This window comes from Microcebus murinus, chromosome 8, assembly GCF_040939455.1.
Source record: "Microcebus murinus isolate Inina chromosome 8, M.murinus_Inina_mat1.0, whole genome shotgun sequence".
Lineage (NCBI taxonomy): Eukaryota > Metazoa > Chordata > Mammalia > Primates > Cheirogaleidae > Microcebus > Microcebus murinus.
Window position 1 is genome coordinate 105,005,712 of NC_134111.1, and position 20,606 is coordinate 105,026,317.

At 42.0% G+C, this 20,606-nt stretch overlaps 1 protein-coding gene across 5 annotated transcripts in view; it reads left to right on the top strand.

Moving 5' to 3' along the window:
* Positions 1-20,606, top strand: part of TRAF3IP1 (TRAF3 interacting protein 1) — a 68,019-nt gene that overhangs the window by 14,392 nt on the left and 33,021 nt on the right. The window contains exons 8-17 of one of the 5 annotated variants that reach the window (XM_076006109.1): positions 2,336-2,437; positions 4,184-4,279; positions 7,362-7,424; positions 10,215-10,235; positions 11,219-11,303; positions 11,758-11,841; positions 14,029-14,152; positions 15,646-15,682; positions 16,903-16,945; positions 18,734-18,810. In XM_076006109.1, the coding sequence (XP_075862224.1) occupies positions 2,336-2,437; positions 4,184-4,279; positions 7,362-7,424; positions 10,215-10,235; positions 11,219-11,303; positions 11,758-11,841; positions 14,029-14,152; positions 15,646-15,682; positions 16,903-16,945; positions 18,734-18,764 (686 nt within the window). In that variant the 3' untranslated portion in view covers positions 18,765-18,810. The remainder of the gene's footprint in view (positions 1-2,335; positions 2,438-4,183; positions 4,280-7,361; positions 7,425-10,214; positions 10,236-11,218; positions 11,304-11,757; positions 11,842-14,028; positions 14,153-15,645; positions 15,683-16,902; positions 16,946-18,733; positions 18,811-20,606) is intronic. The other 4 variants (XM_012755668.2, XM_012755669.2, XM_012755670.2 and 1 more) reach the window with 4 other exon arrangements.

The following is a 20,606-nucleotide window of genomic DNA, read 5'->3' on the forward strand; positions in this document are numbered from 1 at the left end:
GTAGACAGAATGAAGATATCCGTGTGAGCTCATGACACCAGGAACAGAACAGTCCCTCTTTGCTGGAGATCTGTGTTAAAATCTAAAACGTGTGATTGAATTTTCATTTTCCAGAAATACTTACAAGTCATCTGCCTTTTGTTGACCCTGTCCTTCACATTGGTAGGCTAAATTTAATCCTGAGGCAGGCTGGACACGAAGAGCAACGTAGGCAGATAATGTTTATGCATTTAAAAACAGCGGGTTGGGAATCACAGTATAAACTGAGGCCCACAGGCCTGGCCTGGGGTTTGCCCAAGGGTAGTACCTATAACAGACCAGCAAATAGGACAAGAATGTTGGGGAGGTGCAGGGAAAGTACTTTTGGAGGCCAGTAGTGTTGGAGGCTTACTTTTAATTGAAGTATGAAGTTCCTTTGAATGAGCAGTAGTAGTTTCTGAAGAATTATCCTTCTCTTAAATTGTGTAAGTTAATAAAGTGTGGCAAGAAGGTAGCAGTTGGAATTTTTCATTTAGAAACGGAACGTAGATGGTAAGTTCTACTCTTTCATGATAGTAAGTGATGCTTTCGTGAACATCTGTGTGCCAAAAGCCTTTCCTCTCTGTCGGGTGATCGCGGTCGGATCGGTTCCCAGCCGAGTGGTCACTGGCACAAAGGGGCATGGAATTTGTAAGGTTTCAGCTACCTCGTGCCACCAGCTGTGCCCTCTGCCCACACCTTGTCCAGTGTTTGAAAGGGGTGTTGATTTTGATAAATGAAAACCCAAAATTTTATTACCACTGAAATTTTACATTTTTTTCATGTGTGTTAGTTTTATTGGCTTCTCTGACTTGTCTGTTCTTTCAGTTGCCTCTGTTTCGAGTCTCAGTGTTCTTGCCAATTTGCATGTGCTCCTTGTACATTAAGGACTTCTCATTTTTACATAAGTGTTATATTTTTTTCCACTAATTATGTTTGGTTTGGTTTCTCATTTGCCTGAGTGTTAAATTTTTATGTACTTGTTGAAGCCACTAATCTTTTTTTGGTAATTTGTTCAGAGGTTTCAGAGATGAAGATTTGTATTTTATCATACATTATCATATTTAATCTTTTCAGTTATTTCTTATTTTAATTCCGGGTGTAAAGTAAGGCTCTGAATTTATTTTTTCAGAATAATTCCCTAGCAGTTTCAGCGTCACTTAATAATTAGTTGTACTCTTCCCTCCTCTGTGATGCCTTTTGTAGTCTGGGTTCTGTTTTCTTTTGTCTGTGTGTGTGTGTGTGTTTTACTTCCACTGTTTTCTGTTTTTCTACTGGTTTCCTATCATTGTTCTTTTCAGAGAGTTTTAAGGCATTTTATTTGCTTATTCTTCCAGATGAATTTTAAAATCACTTCATGACTCAAAAGAATCCTACCTCCCACAAAACTAACTAAGTTCTCAGGATTTAATTTGACTTGTGTTAAATTTGTGCATTCATTAGTTCGGGGAGTTTGGATACTTCTAATTTCAAGTTAGTAAACTTATTCTGTCTTCTGAGAAGATGTGTGTGATGTGCTTGGGTGTGTCTGTTAGTCAAGGTGTTTGCTTGATAGTTTGTTTGGTTTTTAGGTTTTTGGGAGGAGGTGGTATCTTTTTGCTCTTATTAGTTTTTAATGATTATTGTTGGTATGTAGGTGCTTTATTGATTTTTGTTAACTGTATCCTAAATCTAGTTTCGTTCTTGAATTCAGTAGTTCTTCCATTGATTCTTTTGAGTTTTTAAGCAGCAGTTGTATCATCTGTTCTTTTCTAATCACTCAGGATATTTGCATCTTGTTTACTGGTAAGCTTGTGCTGTACAGTTCTTTTTGTGTGATCTTTAAGAGATTATACTGTCAGAGATTTGCAGGCTTTCTGACATTAGCTTCACTGAGCTGTCAACAACTCTGGACTTTTGTCTTCCCAGCCTGCTAGCAGGTCACTGACCTTACCATGAGTTCCCTGGCAGAGCTGGCACTCTGCCTGAACATTCTGCCTCACTTACATGGGTTGGCATTTGGGCAAATGCCCAGTACCCAGAGGTGTTTGAGACATAGGGCGTCTGTGTTCTGCTTGAGAGGATGAGCCTTTACTACAGAGTGTGAGGGTGTAACATTTGTTAAACATTCTTTCATTTTGAAAGCCATTCTATAATCTCTATAGAATCCAAAACACATTCTGCATAAGAATATGATAGTTTTTACTTATTCTTAAGTATGGCATTATAGCAGAGCTGATCACCTTGAGTGAGTTCATTTTAATTTCATTTTTTTGTTAACTTGGCAGCATTATAAGTTAAGTTTAATACGTATTTTCATTATGCAATTTCATGTCAGGAAGAAGGGACTCTAGAACCAGTGAAAGTAGTCTTTCCTCTGAAAAAGAACATAACTCTTCCTACTGTAAACCTAAGAAGGAACATATCGTGAAACAGCTCGGTAAGACTGAGTGAGCCCTAGCGGATGCTGTGCATGAGTGTTTGTGACTGGACGCCTTTTGCTGCCTGCTTCTTTGCTTCCTTGGTCATTGAACTCCTGGGATTCCACGTGGTGTTTAGCACAGGTCTGGCCCTGCTTGACCTGTGGCCTGAGCTCTAGAGCACTGTCCCCCTGGCCAGAGTGGAGAGGGGGCAGAAAGACATGTGTGCCCTGCAAGGCACAGATTTTCTACTCTAAGTCAATTACGGGCTGAAACTGTCCATTTGAGCCTTGCTTTTTTTTTTTTTTTGAGACAGGGTCTTGCTCTGCTGCCCAGGCTAGAGTGCAGTGGTGCAATCATAGCTCAGTGAAGCTTTGAATTTCTGGGCTCAAGCGATCTTCCTGCCTTAGCCTTCTAAGTAGCTGGGACTATAGGTGTGTGCCACCACACCTGGCTAATTTTTTTTTTTTTTGTAGAAACAGGAGGATCTTGCTATATTGCTCAGGCTGGTCATGAATTCCTGGGCTAAAGCAATCCTATCACCTTGGCCTCCCAAAGTGCTGGGATTACAGGCATGAGCCACTGTGCCCAGCTGAGCCTCCCTTTCCTTATTGTGCAGAGATGTATAATATAATAAAGAGCACACAGAAGCATATACATGCATGTTAGTGGTGAGACTCACGAAGGAAAATGAAACCCGTGGAAGCAGGGTGAGAGCATGGGCAGGAAGGGCCTCTCTGAGGGGGACATCTGGACAGTGAGGCTGATGGGGGTGAAGGAGGACATGCAAGTGTCCAGAGCCTCTGAGCAGAGCTTGTGAGCTGGGGGCAGGCTTGCCTATGTGAGGGGTGAGGCTGGGGCAGCGAGAGGGGCAATAACAATAGGCAGGGCCCAGGGATGCTGGGCCACGTCAGCGTGTGTCTTACAGTAGGTGTGAACAGAAAACCTTGCAGGGTTTTGAGCAGGATAGAGGCGATCCTTCCTAAGGAGGGTCCTCCTCCTAGGATCTGACTTATGTTTTAGTAGGACAGGAGTGAGGAGGTTGAGGCACCTGGATGACAGGCAGATTGGGTAACTGTGCTAATGGATTGGATGTCACTTGTTAGAAAGGAGAGGAATCAAAGATAAGATCCATTCTGGGAGGGGTCTGGGCCCACAGGCGGTGACACTTATTGGAATGAAAGGCTTAGGGAGAAGCTGGTTGGTGGAATGGGGCTGCGGGGTCAGGAATTCTGTGTTGGATACGTCAAGTTTGAGATATCTGTGAAACCACCAAGTAGAGATGTTGAGTAGACAGCTGGGTGTGTAGACCTGGAGATGAATGAGAGAGTTGGAGAAACTGAAGGTAAAAACAAAAAATTGAGAGTTCTTAGCATACAGGTGTTGCTTACAGCCATGGGCGTTCGTGTGATGATCCAGGGGTGTGTGTAGGTGAAGAAGGGCACTGTGAGCTCCGGAGCCTGCTCAGCTCTGAAGGTTAGGAGGGGAGGAGGAGGATCCAGGCAAAGGAAGCAGAACTTTCCTCTGACAGGCTGGAGGAAAACTGGGAGAGTGTGTGAAGGCCAAGGAAGGAAGTGCTGGGGAAGGAGAGAGGGGCTTCCTGTTAAACCCTTCCAAGGCTGGGTCACGAGGAGGCTGAGAATTGACATTTCATTGACAAGGCAGTTTGTTGGGGACCTTGGCACAGCCCCCTGTAAATCCCAACTATAGCAACCAAACACAAACCTTTACAATATTTTAATCTGTTGTTAACTATTTTATGTCAGGAAGGAAGGAGGATAATATTTCAGCTAAACTTTTAGACCCCGTAGTGTCTGGATTAAATATTGAACCAGATCAGGAAACTACAGCTTCAGAAATAGGTAAGAAAAATATATTCTTTAGTTTAAATTCCTCACCACTTTAATATGAAATAGTTATATCTCAGTATAGTTACTATTTTTTTATTATTCTAACCACTTTAAGGTTCATCAGATTTTTTCACAATATACTAAAGATAAGAAATGACTTAATGTTTTATTTGCTTTAATTTGCTAAATTATATGATAACTTTATTAAGTCAGCTTTAAGTTAACCTTTACATGCCTTTTTATGTACAACTTATTTTTATATTTAAGTCAAAATGCTTTGTTAATCTTGCTATTGGAATTTTATAAAATGATATGGATGATTATGTAGAGAAACTATTTTTTATATCTTCATCCGGCTCTGCTTTGTTCTATTAGGAAAATGCTCATGATAACGGTTTTTGGGAAGTTGTCGTGTAGCTTGCCCAGTGCATTGTGACGTGATGCACATAAGTCTTCTGCTGATCCAGATGGGATAACCCTTGGTTAAATTCTGTAACCACAGTCTTCTGTAATTCAGGCTAAATTCAGAAATATTAGCATTCTTCAGTTGCATTTGAGGAAAAAATAGTTTTTAAACTTTTTTATTATGAAAAATATAGAAAAGTAGAAAGAATAGTACAATTATCACCCATATACCCCTCGCCTAAATTCAGCAGTTTTAATGTTTTGCCATATTTGCTTCATCTATAGTTACATATTTTAATGAACTAGTTCAAAGAATGTTAAAAACCTCCTAACCCTTTATCTCTTACTTATTATTTATCATGCAGCTTAAAAAAAGAAAGACATTCTCCTACATAGCCACAAAATAATAATTGAACCGAACTTTATTATTATTTACTTAATAGCATCCAAAACCCAGGCTGCATTCTTATGGTCCCAAAAATGTTTTTCATTTTTTTTAAAAAAACACTGGTTATGTGATCAGTTAAACTCAGATACATTCACTAATTCAATGTAGCTAAAATTTGCACAGAACACTGTCAGGTGACAGACTGCTTGCAGTTGTACTGTGGGCCACACATCTGGTTAGTGAGTTTTATTAATACCAGTAACTGACACAGAGCAGCCCTCCTGGCCAGGCACAGTGCTCCTGGCTTTAAAGACATGATCTCCTCTGACTCTGATGATAGCGCCATGAGGTGGGGCACGCTGCGGCTCAGGAAGGGACAGCTGCCTGCCCAAAGTGTAGCAGGTAGTGAACAGAAAGAAGCGCTAGTGTCTGACCTTAGAAAGTCTTGAGCCATGGCTCACGTTCTGACCTGCAAGGTTCACTGGTTACCAGGTAGTTCCAGAGAATAGATTGCTCTAACGCTTTGATTGTTTTTTTCCAATTCATAGTAATTTTAGTTTTTTAAAGTACATTCTTTTTTTAAAGACGGTTGTTCAACAAACTGGTTGATCTACCCTCTGTGATTAAGAATTGATTGTACAGTGTAGTATTATTAGTGAATGTATAGTAGTCTGTTTTTATTCTATTGTTGTGAGCTTGGGGTTTAGTAAAGCTTACTTAAGAATAACACTAGAACTTTGAAAAGATAAAAATGTGCAAAATGTCATTCGTCTCCTTGAATTACAGAATGAAGACAATGCATTTGCAATTTACTTATTGTGATGGTAGGTTTTGTAAAGTATAGAAAATATTTGACACTTCAAAATCAAATATAAAAACTTAAAATTATTAGGTAGTTTTCTTCTAAAGTTGATAATCTACAATTACCATGGTTACATTTATTTTTAGATTTTTTTTAAAAGAACTTAATATTTCATGTTCATTCTTTGGCTGTCCTCTATAAAATATCATAAACAATTAACTATTTGCATGAGACTAAGCATCATTTTTAGAGATTGAAAAAAAAATTTCCTTACAAAATTATGTCATCTATTTTATGTAGTTCTGTTACATAAATAAAGCAGTTATTTGATAGTTAATGACAGATTGATTCTGATATAAGCTGTTTCTTTAAATATTTTTAAGAAATTGTAAGATTGTATTTCAGGAAAGGGAACATTTTTTCCAATTTTATTTTTGTCTCCCAGTTTCTTTTTAGAGAGTGGTGAGTCCTTTGACGATGGGTTAGTTTTCCAGCTCTGGGTCCTACTATAATTCAAAACCTGTTCCTCTAATACCTCCCCCATCCTTTTTGTTTGTAATAGGGAAAATGTTTTATTTCTAAAGTATTTGATTTTTTTTCCCTGTTTTAATTAACTTTGGAACATCAGTCAGTAATCAGAAGACAAGTATTTGGGTGCTTTCAATATGTCTAGGACTGTGCACTGTGTCAAAAATATTTTTCTTTTCCTCTTACTTTTCTGAAACAGCCACTTACTTGGACTTCTCAACCCCTGGGCCCTCTGTAGTGGGAGACAGTTGGAGACTGACAGCGTCAGGGTGGTTCTAGAAATGGGAGGTGGAGGGGCCAGTCTTCTTTGGCTGGGGAAGACCCCAAGCTTCCTCCTTGGCTGAGTAAACCTGACGCCCACGCACAGTCTGGGGCATCCTTTCCCTCTCACCTAATCCCAGAGCCACACACGGGATAGGAACATCCTAGATGTGTGTTTCCTAAAAGCTGCCTTTGGTCAGTCCTTCGTAAACTTGCAGTGTAGGGAAACAGATAAGTGTGCTCTGTGTTAGTGAAGCCATTGATCACCAGCCCTCAGTGGACTGTCTTAATGACCAGTTTTTTAAAAAAAATTTTATTTTATTTTAGCGTATTATGGGGGTACAAGTGTTAAGGTTACTTATATTGCCCATGCCCCCCTCCCCCCTCGAGTAAGAGCTTCAAGCATGTCCATCCCCCAAACGTTGCACATCTTGCTCGTTGTGGTTGTATATACCCCTCCCCTCCCACCCTCCCAACACCCGATAAATGTTACTCCTGTATGTCCACTTAGGTGTTGATTGGTTAATACCAATTTGCTGGTGAGTACATGTGGTGCTTGTTTTTTCATTCTTGAGATACTTCACTTAGTAGAATGGGTTCCAGCTGTATCCAGGAATATACAAGAGGTGCTATATCACCTTAATGACCAGTTTTAAACTGTTTTATGTCAGAAATAAAAGAAGCTAATACTAACTCAACTAGTATTTCAGATGATAATTCAACTAGTCTGTGGCGTGAGAATATTGAGGCAGACCCAGCAATGAAGCAGAAAGGTAAGAACGATCCCTTTTCACCCCTTTCCTAGGGAGAGGAGATAGAGCACTCCACAGTGGCACTGGTGTCAGGCACCTTTCTTCTCAAAGGGACACGGTCCAGAGCCCAAGGTTTTCCCCCCCTGGGTCTGAATGTGGCAAACGACTCACTTCTGCCTTTTTGCGTGAACTAGAATCGAGGAGGTTGTTGCTTGGTAACATGAGACTCTCTCTGTCGTTCCCAGTGTGCTTTGAGCAAGGTTAAAGTGGGGGTGTCATGAGTGATCCCTGAACAAGTTTCAGGGTCACTGCTTGAAGAGCCCCACAAGCCAAGCAGTGTACTACCCGCACCTCCTGTTCAAAGAGGACTTTTGAATAGCTAAAAATGCTGTTGCTACTATGGTTTTTCTTTCTGTATCGTTCTTTCAGTGTCAAGTTGTACCTTAGTGAGATTCTGTTTCAGCATAATTTTTCTCAGCACTTAAAAAAATCCTGGTAGAGTTATACATTCAGCATTAAGTCCCTGGAGCTCCTTATGGCCTGCAGCAGTGCCAGTGCCTCATGCGGCCAGGGCGTGGCGTGGCTGGGCAAGGGATAGCGTCTGTTGATGTGCTCAAACAGAAACTATTTGTTGAAGGCCTACCGTGTGTCAGGCCAAGGCAGGGAGTGCGTCAGCGAGGAAAGTCAGACTGGCCTCCTGCCTTCCTGGCGTTTGCACGCAAGCTGAGATGAGGCTGCAGAGATGACCATTTGACAAAAGGTGCTGCGGGTGGTCAGGGTGGAAGGGACCTTGGGTGACCTGGAGAGCGGTGAGGTGGCTGGGGAGAGCCTGCTGGGCAAAAGGAACTACATAAACGACAATCCCAGGTGGGACATGTTCAGCAGACCGGCTGGCTCGGTATGGGGGAAGCATCCAGAGTTGGGGGAGTGGGGAGAGTCCAGTTGGTTCCTGCCAGGCTTCGTGTGGCCAGTTAGGGAGTTTAGTCTTTATCATAAGAGCAGAAGGGAGCCAATAATATTTTTAGGAGGAGTGACATGATCATATTTAGATTTTAAAAAGAATAGCCATGTTAATTAAGGGGGCTTGAAGAGCAGTCCAGGGAAGAGGAGAGTGGGCTGGGCTGTGGTGGAGCAAGGGGCGGGCAACGGGAGGATCCTAGGGCTGCTAGATGTCCTCGGGGACGAGGCCTAGAGCTTAGGGGACAGGTCTGGACTAGAGAGAAAAGGTGAGTGGTGGTGGTGCATGGGTGACGGTGTGAGCCTGGGTGGGGATGACGTCACCTGGCACTAGAGGCTTTGCGACTGCAGGAGGTGGGAGCTTTGGTACTGTGGGAGCAGAGGAGGAAGGAGTCGACTGTGTGGAGGGTGCCTTGGGGCTCCGGGGATGGGACCTGTGTGGGGTTAGGGACCCAAACTGTGAAAGGTGCAGTTTACCTTCTGGGTGTCAGCCTCAATGACCACCTCTCAGTAACCTTTCTGAGCACTGTGTGAACCCAGGATCTGTCCCTGACACCCTGATGAAACCCCGATGGCTTTAGTTTTGAAGAAAAGGTTGGGGATTTGGAGTTGAGGACCTGGCTCAGCTGCTTGGCCTCTGGTAACACAGTGACTCTTAGTGCTGGTCTCTGCTAAGCACACTGTCTAGGGCACACAGCCTCCAGGAGAGGGTCTGCTGCCATCTGCTCTTGGTCCCCAGTAGCCTTGTTCCAGGGTTGAGGCAAGCCCCCCACCCCACTTGCGCCAAGGTGTCATCCTGGGGTCTCTGAAAATGCCATGTGCAGGTTCTCGTGCCACAGTCCTTGCCAATGGTGCCTGTTCTCACAGCACCTGCTAGTGACGCTGTCTGGAACTGTGTTCTCTGGGCCCCTCCTAACCATTGGCCCCTCCAGGCCCACCCTCTGTGCTGTGTTACTCTGTGGGGTGTGATCTCTGGAAGCTCTGGGCCTTTCCCCCTAGAGCCACCCTCCTTAGTGCAGCATTTATGCTGCTCTCTGCCTGGATTGCTCACAGAAAGTCCCCTGCGAACAGACAACCTAGGAGTGTGTGAGGAGTGCTTTTCACTCGGCATTTGCATGTGGATCCTCATGGTAACCTAGGCTGATTCCTCCTGGCATGTGACTGAGACATCCCTGTCTGGGTGGGGCCAGCCCCTCTCCCCGCATGGTGTCGTTGGCTCTTCTGCAAATGCATTCATGCTTCCTGGGAGTGTGAAACAAAGGTTAACTATCCACCTATGGTTTTGAGTCTACCCCACTCTTACGGTGCCACTGCTCATTAACCTGTTACTGCTTAGGTCACATTTGTCCCCAAAACACAGCACCTGAAGGATTGTCAGGTGTGGAGGTACGCCTGTCGTGAGCTGGGGAATTTTCTGCTTTCAGAAGCAGATAGACAGTTCTATAAGATGGGCTCATGTCTGGCTTCACCCAGTCTTAGAAACGGCCTGGAGGTTTGGTGTGCCGGGCGCAGCCTGTCACGTCCTCCCCTTGCACTCGGAGGCAGTTTTTCCATGGCGTCCTGGCTTGCCAACTTTTGACCGTGCATTTAGTTCATCTCTGTGATATCCCTGTTTCGTGTTTTTATGTAATAACATTTCATGATTTGTGGTTTTGTTTGTTTGCTCTTTGTTTTCTGTTTTTGAAAATAAAATGGCAATAGGAACTTAGAAAAGAGGCTGTGTGGAAATGGCTCTTTCTTTCTGACAGACATCCAACATTATTTACAGTGTTTTTTCTCTAGTTCTGCTCTGATCATTCAGCATATTGAGGTTTACTTACACAGAAGCTAATTCTCTCCTGTGCTTTTTTTTAGGCGACTCGCCCAGCGATGCAGGTAAGGAATGGGCTTAAGTAAGTATGTTTGGTATAGATTGTGTGTGTATAAACACACACGTGTACTCTCTGAATGATGTTTTACAAGTTGCATGAGTGAAAGTAACATTTTACGGAAATGAATCTTAACTATATCAATTTAATTCGAGATTTAATGTATATGTTTTAAGTTTGAAACGAATACATTTTAAGATTTTTTTTCCAGAGTATAAAGTACATTTCTAATATTCAAATTCTGATTTATTTTTACTGTTTTCTGAAATATAACTTTTTTTTTACTTTAAATAGGGAGGATAAATTTAATTGTCTTAATAGCTTGGGCTTGTTATTTCGTGATTAAATTTTTTTATCAAAATGAAGAAAACTGTGTTCTGATTATAAAAATAATATGGTACATCCCCAAGACAGAAAATTTTAAAATGCAAAAAAATATGAAGAAGACAATAAAAAAGGCCACTGGTCATAACTTGAATGAATATTCTTCTAGAATACCATATGTGTATGTAATTATAGATATACTACTATCCTGTATTACTAATTATATGTTAAGATGATTACTATACTATACTACTAATTATATGTTAAGATGATGTCATTGTTTTACACAAAATGATCTAGCATGTGACTATACCATAATTTACTTAGTTACCAATTGTTTGTCACTATTATCGATGACGATGAGTGAACATCTGGACATGAGTTCATTTATTAGGTTGTATTTCCTTTAAGTTAAATGCTGAGTTGATTGGCCTATCTTTTAGATTTTATTTCTGAAGTAGTTGAACCAGTTTGCATTTCCGGGGTTTAAGTGTGCCCGTTTCCCCAAAGGTATATATCAAAAATCTGTTTTATTGTCATCAAAATGATAGATGAAGAAATAGCTCATCTGTATTTGCAGTTATTTGATTGTTGTCTTTTCAGATACTTATTAGTTGTTTGTGTTTCTTCCTTTGTGAATTGCTGACTGGATTGTCATCCGTTTAGAAGGAGAAGTTGTACCTCCTGGCCGAGAGAAGTCTGAGATGTCAGAGAATCCAGAAATCCCCAGTGAGCTTTCGTCCGGTGTCAGGTCTGTGTGCTTCTGCTCCCAGGACTCTGCTGCGGTGCTCCTCTCTGTGCCTTTTGCTGCTCCCTGAGTGCTTGAGCTGCCTCATGAGCAATTACTTGTACAAAGAAAGCAAAAACTATTTACGTAATTTTTCACTACCTGAGTTATATAACGATATGTAGACTATTTTATAGATTTAGGGAAATTCATAACTATGGCTAAATTATGTCATGTTTTGCTTAAAGATAGTTACATGCTATTTTTTTGGTACCTTGAAATTACTGAACATACAAGCGGCAGAGATGCAGGTTACTGGACTTTTCCTATTCTCTGTGCGGTAGTATGTCCTAACTATGGTAGCACGTGGATAATGGCCCGGGAACTAGTGTTAACATTAACCTAGGTTTTCTTTGCCCGTTTTGAAATGTATAAGTGTTTCATGTCTCTCTTTTGGTTTTCTAATGTTTGGATTTAGAAGAATACCTCGGCCCGGGAGTGCCAGACCAGCGCCTCCCCGGGTCAAACAACAAGAAAGCGTGGAAGCATTGCCGATAGAGAGGTAAGGCTGGCTCTGGTCACGCAGTGTCCTCTCCACTGTGTGGGGACAGTGAGACAGAGGAGTACTGGTGCCTCTGCCGGGAGGAGATGGGGTTGAGGATGCAGCAGATGGTACTGAGAAAACTCGCTATTGAGGAAACAAAAATGAGGGCAGGGCCTCCCTTTAAACCATAGACCAACAGACATTTCAGATGAATGAAAGGGGAAAAATTTGCATATGTATAACATTAAATCTTAAAATATATGGGGGACTGTTAGGCTGTCTTTGTCCGATCTCTAGATAGAAGTCTTTCTAAACATAAAAACAATGAGGAAAAAAGGTTTGAATGCTTAATTGCACAAAAATTAAAAATGAAAGGTTGTCAGAAAGTTATAAGCAATATAAAGACAAGCAACAGACAGGTGGGCTCAGAGTAGATTTCACATTGAATAAGAGGCGGGAATTGAAGACAGCAAGAGTAGACATGTTTTTCCAGGAGTTTTGCTACAAAGAGAAGCAAAGGAATGGGACGCTAGTCAGTGGGGAAGAGAGTATCAAGGGAAGTTATTACTTTTTGTTTTTAAGATGGGAGAAACATCACATTTTTCTGCTACTGGGAATGATCTATGGAGGGGGGAGATTGCTGATGCAGGAGATGTGGATGGGGAGCCGGGGGAGTGAAGTCCCGGTGTGGGTGTGGGATTTGGAGCTGTGGAGAGTTGACCTGTAGTGCAGATTCTGAAAGTGATTCTCTCTGGTGCTTCGTTTTTCTTGTGAGCTGAAAGTGGGTCCTGAGGAAGAGGAGGAGGAGGTCAGAGGAGAGGGGGTGGCACGAAGTCGGTCTGCACAAGAGTGGGCTAGTGAATACACTGGGGCAGAGGTTTTCATTTAGAGGTGACCCCTCCCTCCAGGGACACTGGGCCATGTCTGGAGGCATTTTTAGTGTCATGACTTGGCAGGGGTGAAGGAGAGAAGGTTTGGACATCTGGTTGGGGGACTGGGGGCAGGGTTGCCAGGACACTGCACGGGACCTGTGTATCTGAAGGATGATGGGCCACACGCCCATAGAGCTGGGGTATGGGACATGGTGGAGCCAGAGAGAGGGTTGTTAAGATCAGAGTGCACCACAGGTGGAGTTGAGGCTGTTTGGGGAGGCGGGTGTTATTTAAAGAGCTCATTCCCAAGTGTGTGGATTCCGTCTGGCCCTTGTGTATTGCACTGAAGCAAGGAAAAGGTGTGGTGTGTGTGTAGTGTGTGGTGTGTACATCTGTGTACCTGTGTGTGCACATACTACAGAGGGATAGTGGCGCAGGGGCAGGATTTGGTTGACGCATGGTTGTGTTAAGTTGTATAGGGCAGGAACGAGGGCAGTAGTAGCCAATGGGAAGCCCACAGAGCGTCTGGGTCTGAGGGCTTGTGGCCAAGGCCCAGTGCAGGAGAAATGAGTCCTGAAGCAGAGGACGCCGACAGTGGTCTGGGTGGGGAGGCTATAGATGGGACAGTTCCAGCAAGGGGCCCTGGAGGGCATGAGAGAGCCTTTGGATGAAGGTAGTCACCAGGGAGGACAAGGTCAGGGCTGAGGGGCCAGCCTACTGAATGTTTACTTGCCCAGAATGACGACAGGTCCTGGGTAGCAGTGGCGTGCACACGTCGGGTGCCATACAGGGCATAGAGCAGCAGCTGAGACTAGGAGTCAAATGACGGGCTTCGAGCCGGCTGTGTGTAGAGAGGTCTGGGGGCAGCCCTGGCTATTGGGCCCCCAGGACAACCCCTTGCCCGAGGCTTGCAACCTGGGAGAGTAGCCCCTCTGGGTGGAGGGCGGCAGGGAAAGTGCTGACTTCGCAGAAAGCCAGGGTCAGCAGAGGACGGTCCTGAGGCCTTCGTTAACAGAGGACACAGTTGGGGCAGGATGCCAGGTGTGGACCACGAGGTCCCAGTGGCACAGGGAGGGCAGTGGGGTGGGGGTGGGAGTCTGGTGTCTCGGGTGCAGGGCAAGGCTCATGGGGACCCAGGCCTGGAGGGCTTCCTTGAGGACGGTTTCCGTACAGTTCATCTCAGCTGCAGCGTGTATTTTGTGATACTGTTCTAGAGATGATTAGTGGTTAGATTCCTCTCAGATAGCCCTGACATAGTTCCAGATGCATAGGATTGATGAAAACTTGTGACTGACAGAACATTTCTAATTTAATCTAATTTCTTTTTATTTAGGACAGGGAGTGGTAAAACCGTCTCAAATGTGATTATAGATTCACAGAATTCTGACAATGAAGATGATGATCAGTTTGTGGTGGAAGCTGCCCCTCAGATCTCTGAAATGTCAGAAATTGAAATGGTTAGTTAACTGAAGCAGGATTTTTTTTAATAATTATATTTTATCTGGACTGGCATGATTAGGTTATTAAATATGAAATGTCCAATTTTGAATCAAAAGTCTAGTTTATTACATCTCAAATACGAAGCAGTATAATTAATCAGAGTGCACACCTAAACTGTCGACACAGTTTAGCCATCTTAACAGTAGCTTGCTTATGCCAGCAGTGAGGGAGCCTGGAGAGTGAGTGGCTATGAAATCGCAAAAGGTGTTTTCCATGGTTTGTTGATAATTGAATATTTTTCCTTGCAAGAAGTGGCCCAAAGCCTGAAAGAAGTGGCGGTCAGCTGGTGTAAGGTCTGGTGAATATGGTGGATGACAGTTTCCAAGTCCAGCCTCTGTAATTTGAGCAGCGTTGTATGTGCGACATGTGGTCGAGTACTGTCTTGAGAGAGGATTGGCCGCTCTCTAGTGACCAGTCTTGGCTGCTTAATGGCAAGCATCATCATCGTTTCATCCAGTTGGTTGCAGTAGACATCTGTAATCATTGCCCAGGTTTCATGAAGCTGTAGTGGATAATGCCAGCACTGGATCACCAGACACCATTAGCTTTTTCTGATGAATATTTGGTTTTGGACTGTGTTTCAGCACTTCATCTTTATCCAGCCATTGTGCCAAATGCTTGCCATTGTCAAATAGACTCTATTTTTCATCACACGTAACAATACAGTGTAGAAAAGGTTCGCCTTTATGTTATGACAGCAAAGAAAGGCAAGCTTCAAGATGATTTCTCTTCTGACGCTCATTTGATTCATGCCCACCCCATCTATCCAGCTTCTTTACCTTGGCAATTTGCTTCAAGTGGTCCAATGTTGTTGGAATAGTAATGGCAAACCTTGCTGCTAATTCACGCGTAGGTTGAGATGAATTTGCTTCCACTACATACGGCTTTCAGCTCATCATTATCCACCTGGGTGTCAGATCGCCCATGTAGCTTATTTTCAAGGTTAAAATCATAAGAACGGAACTTCTCAAATCTTCGACATACTCTGCATTCATTGGCTGCATCCTTCCCAAACACTTTGTTGATATTTCAAGCTGTCTGCTCAGCATGGGTTCCACGATAAAACCCAGATTTGAAAATAACGCGAACTTTTGAATTATCCAGGGTTTCACAAAAATTCCTCTAAAAAAAAACTTTGAAAGGTAATCACAAGGCAAACCATACATTCGAAAGAACAAGGATGTACCTTTATGATAAAAATAAAACAAGAAGTGTCAAAGCAAAACGTCAGGGATAACAACTGTCAATCTTAGTACTTAATGAAATCGGACATTTCATACTTAACCTGTTAATACTCTAGCTTTTAGATTTATGTAGACAAAAATTTCCTCTAATTTTTTCATTAGTTTTTTATCTTCTTTGTCGTTCCCTTTTTGAGATCTACAAAAGCATGATTTTGGGAATGTAGCAAGCCTGAATCTTCTCTTTTTCTCCTTTCTTTCCTGTGCAGGTACCAGCAGTGGAATTAGAAGAAGAGGAGAAGCATGGTGAGTCCTGGGTGTGAGTGTGTGTGTGTGTGCACGCGCGTGTGCATGCGTGCGTGTGCACGCGTATGCTTGGGAAGGATGCAGTATGAGAGACTTCTGTGTGCCAGGTTCTGGTTCAGGGTCAGAGTAGCAGCAGGTAGCTCCACCTGCAGGTGTGGGCTCCTCCTGTGTGGGTGCTGAGGGCTGCTGCCCGTCCTCGGAGAACTGGGAGGACACCGCAGGACACTGGAGATTCGCTGTGAGCTGTCACGGACACGACTTCTTTTCTTAACCATATAATCAGACAGTGGAAGTAGATGACCTTAGAGATAAGATCCTTCCCAAGTCCAGTTCTGCAGTACTATTTATTCTCTTTCTAAGCACAGTGTTTTCTTTTATCTCTAACATTTGCAAAGTTAAGAGAATAGCCTGATGAACTCCCTTGTGCCCGTCACACAGCTTCTGCAGTGATCAGCTCATCTTGTTTTACTGAGCTTGTACCTGTGTCACTCCCCCTAGACTATTTTCAAGTCCCAGAGACCCAGAGAACATCATTTCATCTGGAAATATGTTGTACAAATCTCTAAAAGGTGAGGGCTCTTTTTTTTAAAAACAAACAAACAAACAAACAAACAAACACAATTCCATTTTTGTATATAGAAGAACTTAATAATTCCGTAATATCATCAGATACCTGGTTTTTCCAGTAGTCTTGTATATTTTATCTAGTTTGTTTGAGTCAGGATCCATGTAAGGTCCCTGCATTGCAATTGATTGATCTAACTCTTAAGTCTCTCCTTATCTGTAACCCTGCCCACTTGTGATGCGTTTGGTGAAGAAGCTGGCTGGGTTGTCCTTCAGAATTTCTCATGAAACCCCATAGTGTGTTGCATCATGCTCGTCTGTTCCCTTTGTAACCTGTCAGTTATTCTAGGAGACTTGGTCAGATTCAGGGTTGGGGAGCAAGCATACCTTATAGATGATTTTGGTTCTTAATATAATGTCTAGTTGACTCTTGACTTCTTATGTTAGGCTAGGTTTGTTTTTACACTAAGGTTTGCAGAATGGTGATACTGGCATCTCACCCTCCCTTCTGCATTCTGTAGCTAGAGAGCTCGGTAGTACAACCCCCCTGGAGTTTGACTACTCTGAGGCACAGCTCCTACAGAAGAGACAGGCTAAATGCTTTTTCCTGTATTGATCTGTTTCTATGATAGTGACATTTTTGATTTTTGATGTAGGGTTTCACATTATGGTGACTTTGTTTCCTGGCACCCATGAAAGGTAACTAATGAGGGCTTTTTTGTTTTGGGGGTTATTTCTGGTATCTGTATGAAGTTATGAATTTTTAACGTATATTATGTGTTTCATTTTATTCTATCTCAGTTTTTTTTTTTTTTTTTTTACTGATGTTAAATTGCCCAGTATTTGACCAGTGGGAGCCTCTTCCAGTTATCTTCTGGGAGCCTTTTTGACACATCCCAGTAGACTTTGTAGCTTCCTTGTTTTCTGAAATGACAAGATGGTTCAGGCTCATTTTGTATATGCCCTGGCCCATGTCTGCTGTTTCTCTAAGAAGCCTGGCTCCTGTTGCTTCTGGGTCGGTCCTTGTTTCTAGATGTTTTTATGGCACAAAGCAAGAATATACATTTTTAAAAAATGAGAATACATATCCTGAGTTCATACTAATATTTCTAATTCAGATTTGGGATTATAGGGTTATGTCTTTGTTCTTTGATTTTACATGTGCATCTCTTCCATCTCATTCCCCAAATCCTGGTTCTCAGCAACATCAGCTGTTTTCATGCTTTATCCTGCAATACGTATACGGTGATTTTAGAACACCACCACTAGTCATCAACAACAATAGGATTACTGAAAATATTTTAGGATTTTTTTTTTGGTAGGTCCATTTGTCTTTTTATTCTTAGAGTATATCCCATTAAGGATGTACAATCAATTACTATGTTTTAAAGTCATGAGATAATTCTTCTCCATTAGCATATAGTTGCTAATTTGATAAGTTTATTTCATTTTGGTTTCAGTTTTTAGGCATTGATGTTTTTAATTTTTTTTATGTAAGATATTCACATAGTTTTAAGGTCAAATGTACAAAACAAGGTATAATCAGAGATGTGGAGCTTTGATCCTGGTCTCCACCCTCTGCTCTCCCTCCCCATAGGTAACAGTAAAAAATATGTTTTATACTTCCATTTACAAAAATAAGTAAATGAGTGTTCGTGTGTGTGTGTGTGTGTGTGTGTGTATCAATATCTATACTTGTCTTCCTCTTGCTTTCTTTTGTTAACTTGTCAGTATATACCGACATTCATTCCATAGCAATTTAGATAAGTAGTCTTCATTCCTTTGCATAGCTGTGTGGTCCCCCACCATGTGGATGTGCCCTAATTTATTCAGTCAGTTTCATATTGATGCATCCTTGGGTAATGATTTTTCTTATGATATTTATCCCATATGAAAGAAATGGAATACCCTTGCCCTAATATAAAAGAAGTATTAGTATTTAGAAGCAGTTCATAATTGTTATATCTGTTTGTAATAGGCAGTTATATTTTTGGATATTAACCTATATTCCTTCTTAGTCTTTGAAAATAGAATAGAAAATCTTTTTATTTATTTATTTTTGTAGAGATGGGGTCTTTTGTAATGACAGCTATGTTGCCCAGGCTGGTCTTGAACTTCTGGCCTTAGACCAAGGCAAATCTCCTGCCTTGGTTTCCCAAAGTGCTGGGATTTATAGGCATGAGCCACTATGCCTGGGCAGAAAATAAATTTTATTTCCAAAGTTTTTTAGTTTTCAAGGAGCTGATTTCCTTGAAACACTTAGAAATTTTATAATTTCCACAACCAGCTATTGTATAACTGTATTGTAGACTATACAGTTACACAAATAAAGATTGCAAATAAAGATTTTAACAAATAAAGATTAAACTGTTTTCAGTGTTGAAAGAGGATAAGAACTTAGTATTTCTTCCACCCTCCTACCCATTTAGAATAGCTTCTTGGGGCAGAGAATAAACTTTTAACATAAAACCACTGATTTTTCAACAGGTGGACTTGTGAAAAAAATTTTGGAGACTAAGAAAGATTATGAGAAATTGCAGCAGTCACTGAAACCTGGAGAGAAGGTAACGGAATGATTTCTGTAAACATTGACATTTTAGCAGTCCGTTTCACACATTTACTTTAAAAATTAGAATCATCTTTCAAATCAGTAATGTCTGCTTACATGTTTAAATGCCATTCCTCCCCAGCCCAGCTGAGAGGGTAGAAACCGTGGGGCTCTTTCTGTGTGGGGCTGCTTCCCTGGACCGCTTCCAGCCCTGTGCTGGGTAGGCAGCAGCTCGCTCTAGAAGCTCAGGAGCCAAGAGCCGAAGACCTGCTCTGCTCAGGCTCCATGGCTCTCCCCTTTGGGCCTTACCAGTACCTTCCCTCAGGTTTTGGTTGCAGAGTCGGGCTGGCTGCCTGGCCCTGGATGGTTGCAAAATAAGAAGCTGGGGAAGTTTTCAAGTCTGGCTTTTAAATGTGTGTGCTATTTGTACCTGAGGCCTAGCCGTCCTCCCTGCAGCTATGTGATGCGGTTTTGTTGAAACCTACAGTCTCCCACCGGCTGCTGCCCTTTCCTTGGCACGTGGCTCTCGGGTGAGCACCTGCAGGCTAGGGGGTGTGCCCACTGTGCTGTGGCTAGATTTCTCTTATAGTCCCTTTAAATAGTAAGGATAAATATTTTTTAATAGAAATTTCTTAGATAGTTAGCTTAATCAGTCAATAATTCCAAAAAGTTTATATGTGGGAGTATGTGCACACATGAACACACACATACATTTTCCCCCAGCTGATTGAATGGTTATTTGTTTTAGATAATTCTGATTAAAATGCTCTATTCTGTCATGAAGCTAGGGCCTGAACAGCCAAGGAGAGCTGTACGATTGAGACTAGCGTCAGAGGGAGCCCTTCTAACAGCAGCGACTGGAGAATGCAGCTGCCTAGGCTTTGCTGACAGCAGCACTGTTTGCTCTTCTGAAAGGAGAAGTGTTTTTCTGTGGTTTTGTTATGGAATTTTAATATGTCATAGTCCTTTGATGTGCGTGAGGGGTTGTCCTGGTTTCCCTGGTGATGCGTCTGAGCCCCAGTCGAAAACCTTGAGCGTGCGCCTCCAAGCTGTTAGTGTAGGTAGTAACTTTTGAAATGTCCATTGGTTCAAATTTTATAGCCATGTTTTTTACACAGAGCATACTAGGACCGTATTTCAAAGTTCCCTTAAAAGAGTAAATTTCAGATTGGTAAATCATTTGACTTCAGAAGATAAAAGGAACAAATGTTCTTGTTTGGTGAACATTTACTGCTTTAAAGAAGTATAGTTAGTGAGTACTTCAAAATCAGGGGTGACATATATTACAATAGGGTAGGGAAAGATCAGCAAGTGTCTTTATGGTTTTCTTTAGGATACTGATAAACATCAGAATTAAATTTAACTTGATCTTCTTATAATAATTTAATTAGGTTTTTTTAAATAAAAGAAATAAAAATGCACAGGAAAAGTCTGCTTTCTTTCTTTTCTTTTTTTTTTTTTCCGCTGCCCAATCACATTCTCCTGAGGGCAACCACTAAGATGAATTCAGTGTGTATCCCTACCTTAACATGTATGTAGTGGTGTTTTGTGAGTGTTTAATGTTACCTTGTTGATATGTTATCCAAGTTGCTTTCTTCAGACAGCATGTTTTGAGACTCTCCCTGTTTCGATACTTGTAAGTCTAGTTTATTCATTTTAATTGAAGACTTGTTGCCCTTTATGTATTTATTAATTCCTTTATTGATGGACATTTAGCTTTTTCCCAACCATTTGCTGTTACAAACAGTGTTTCCATGGACTCCTTTCCATGTCTCTTGGCATGCAAGAGCCAGTGTTTCTTCAAGCAAGAAT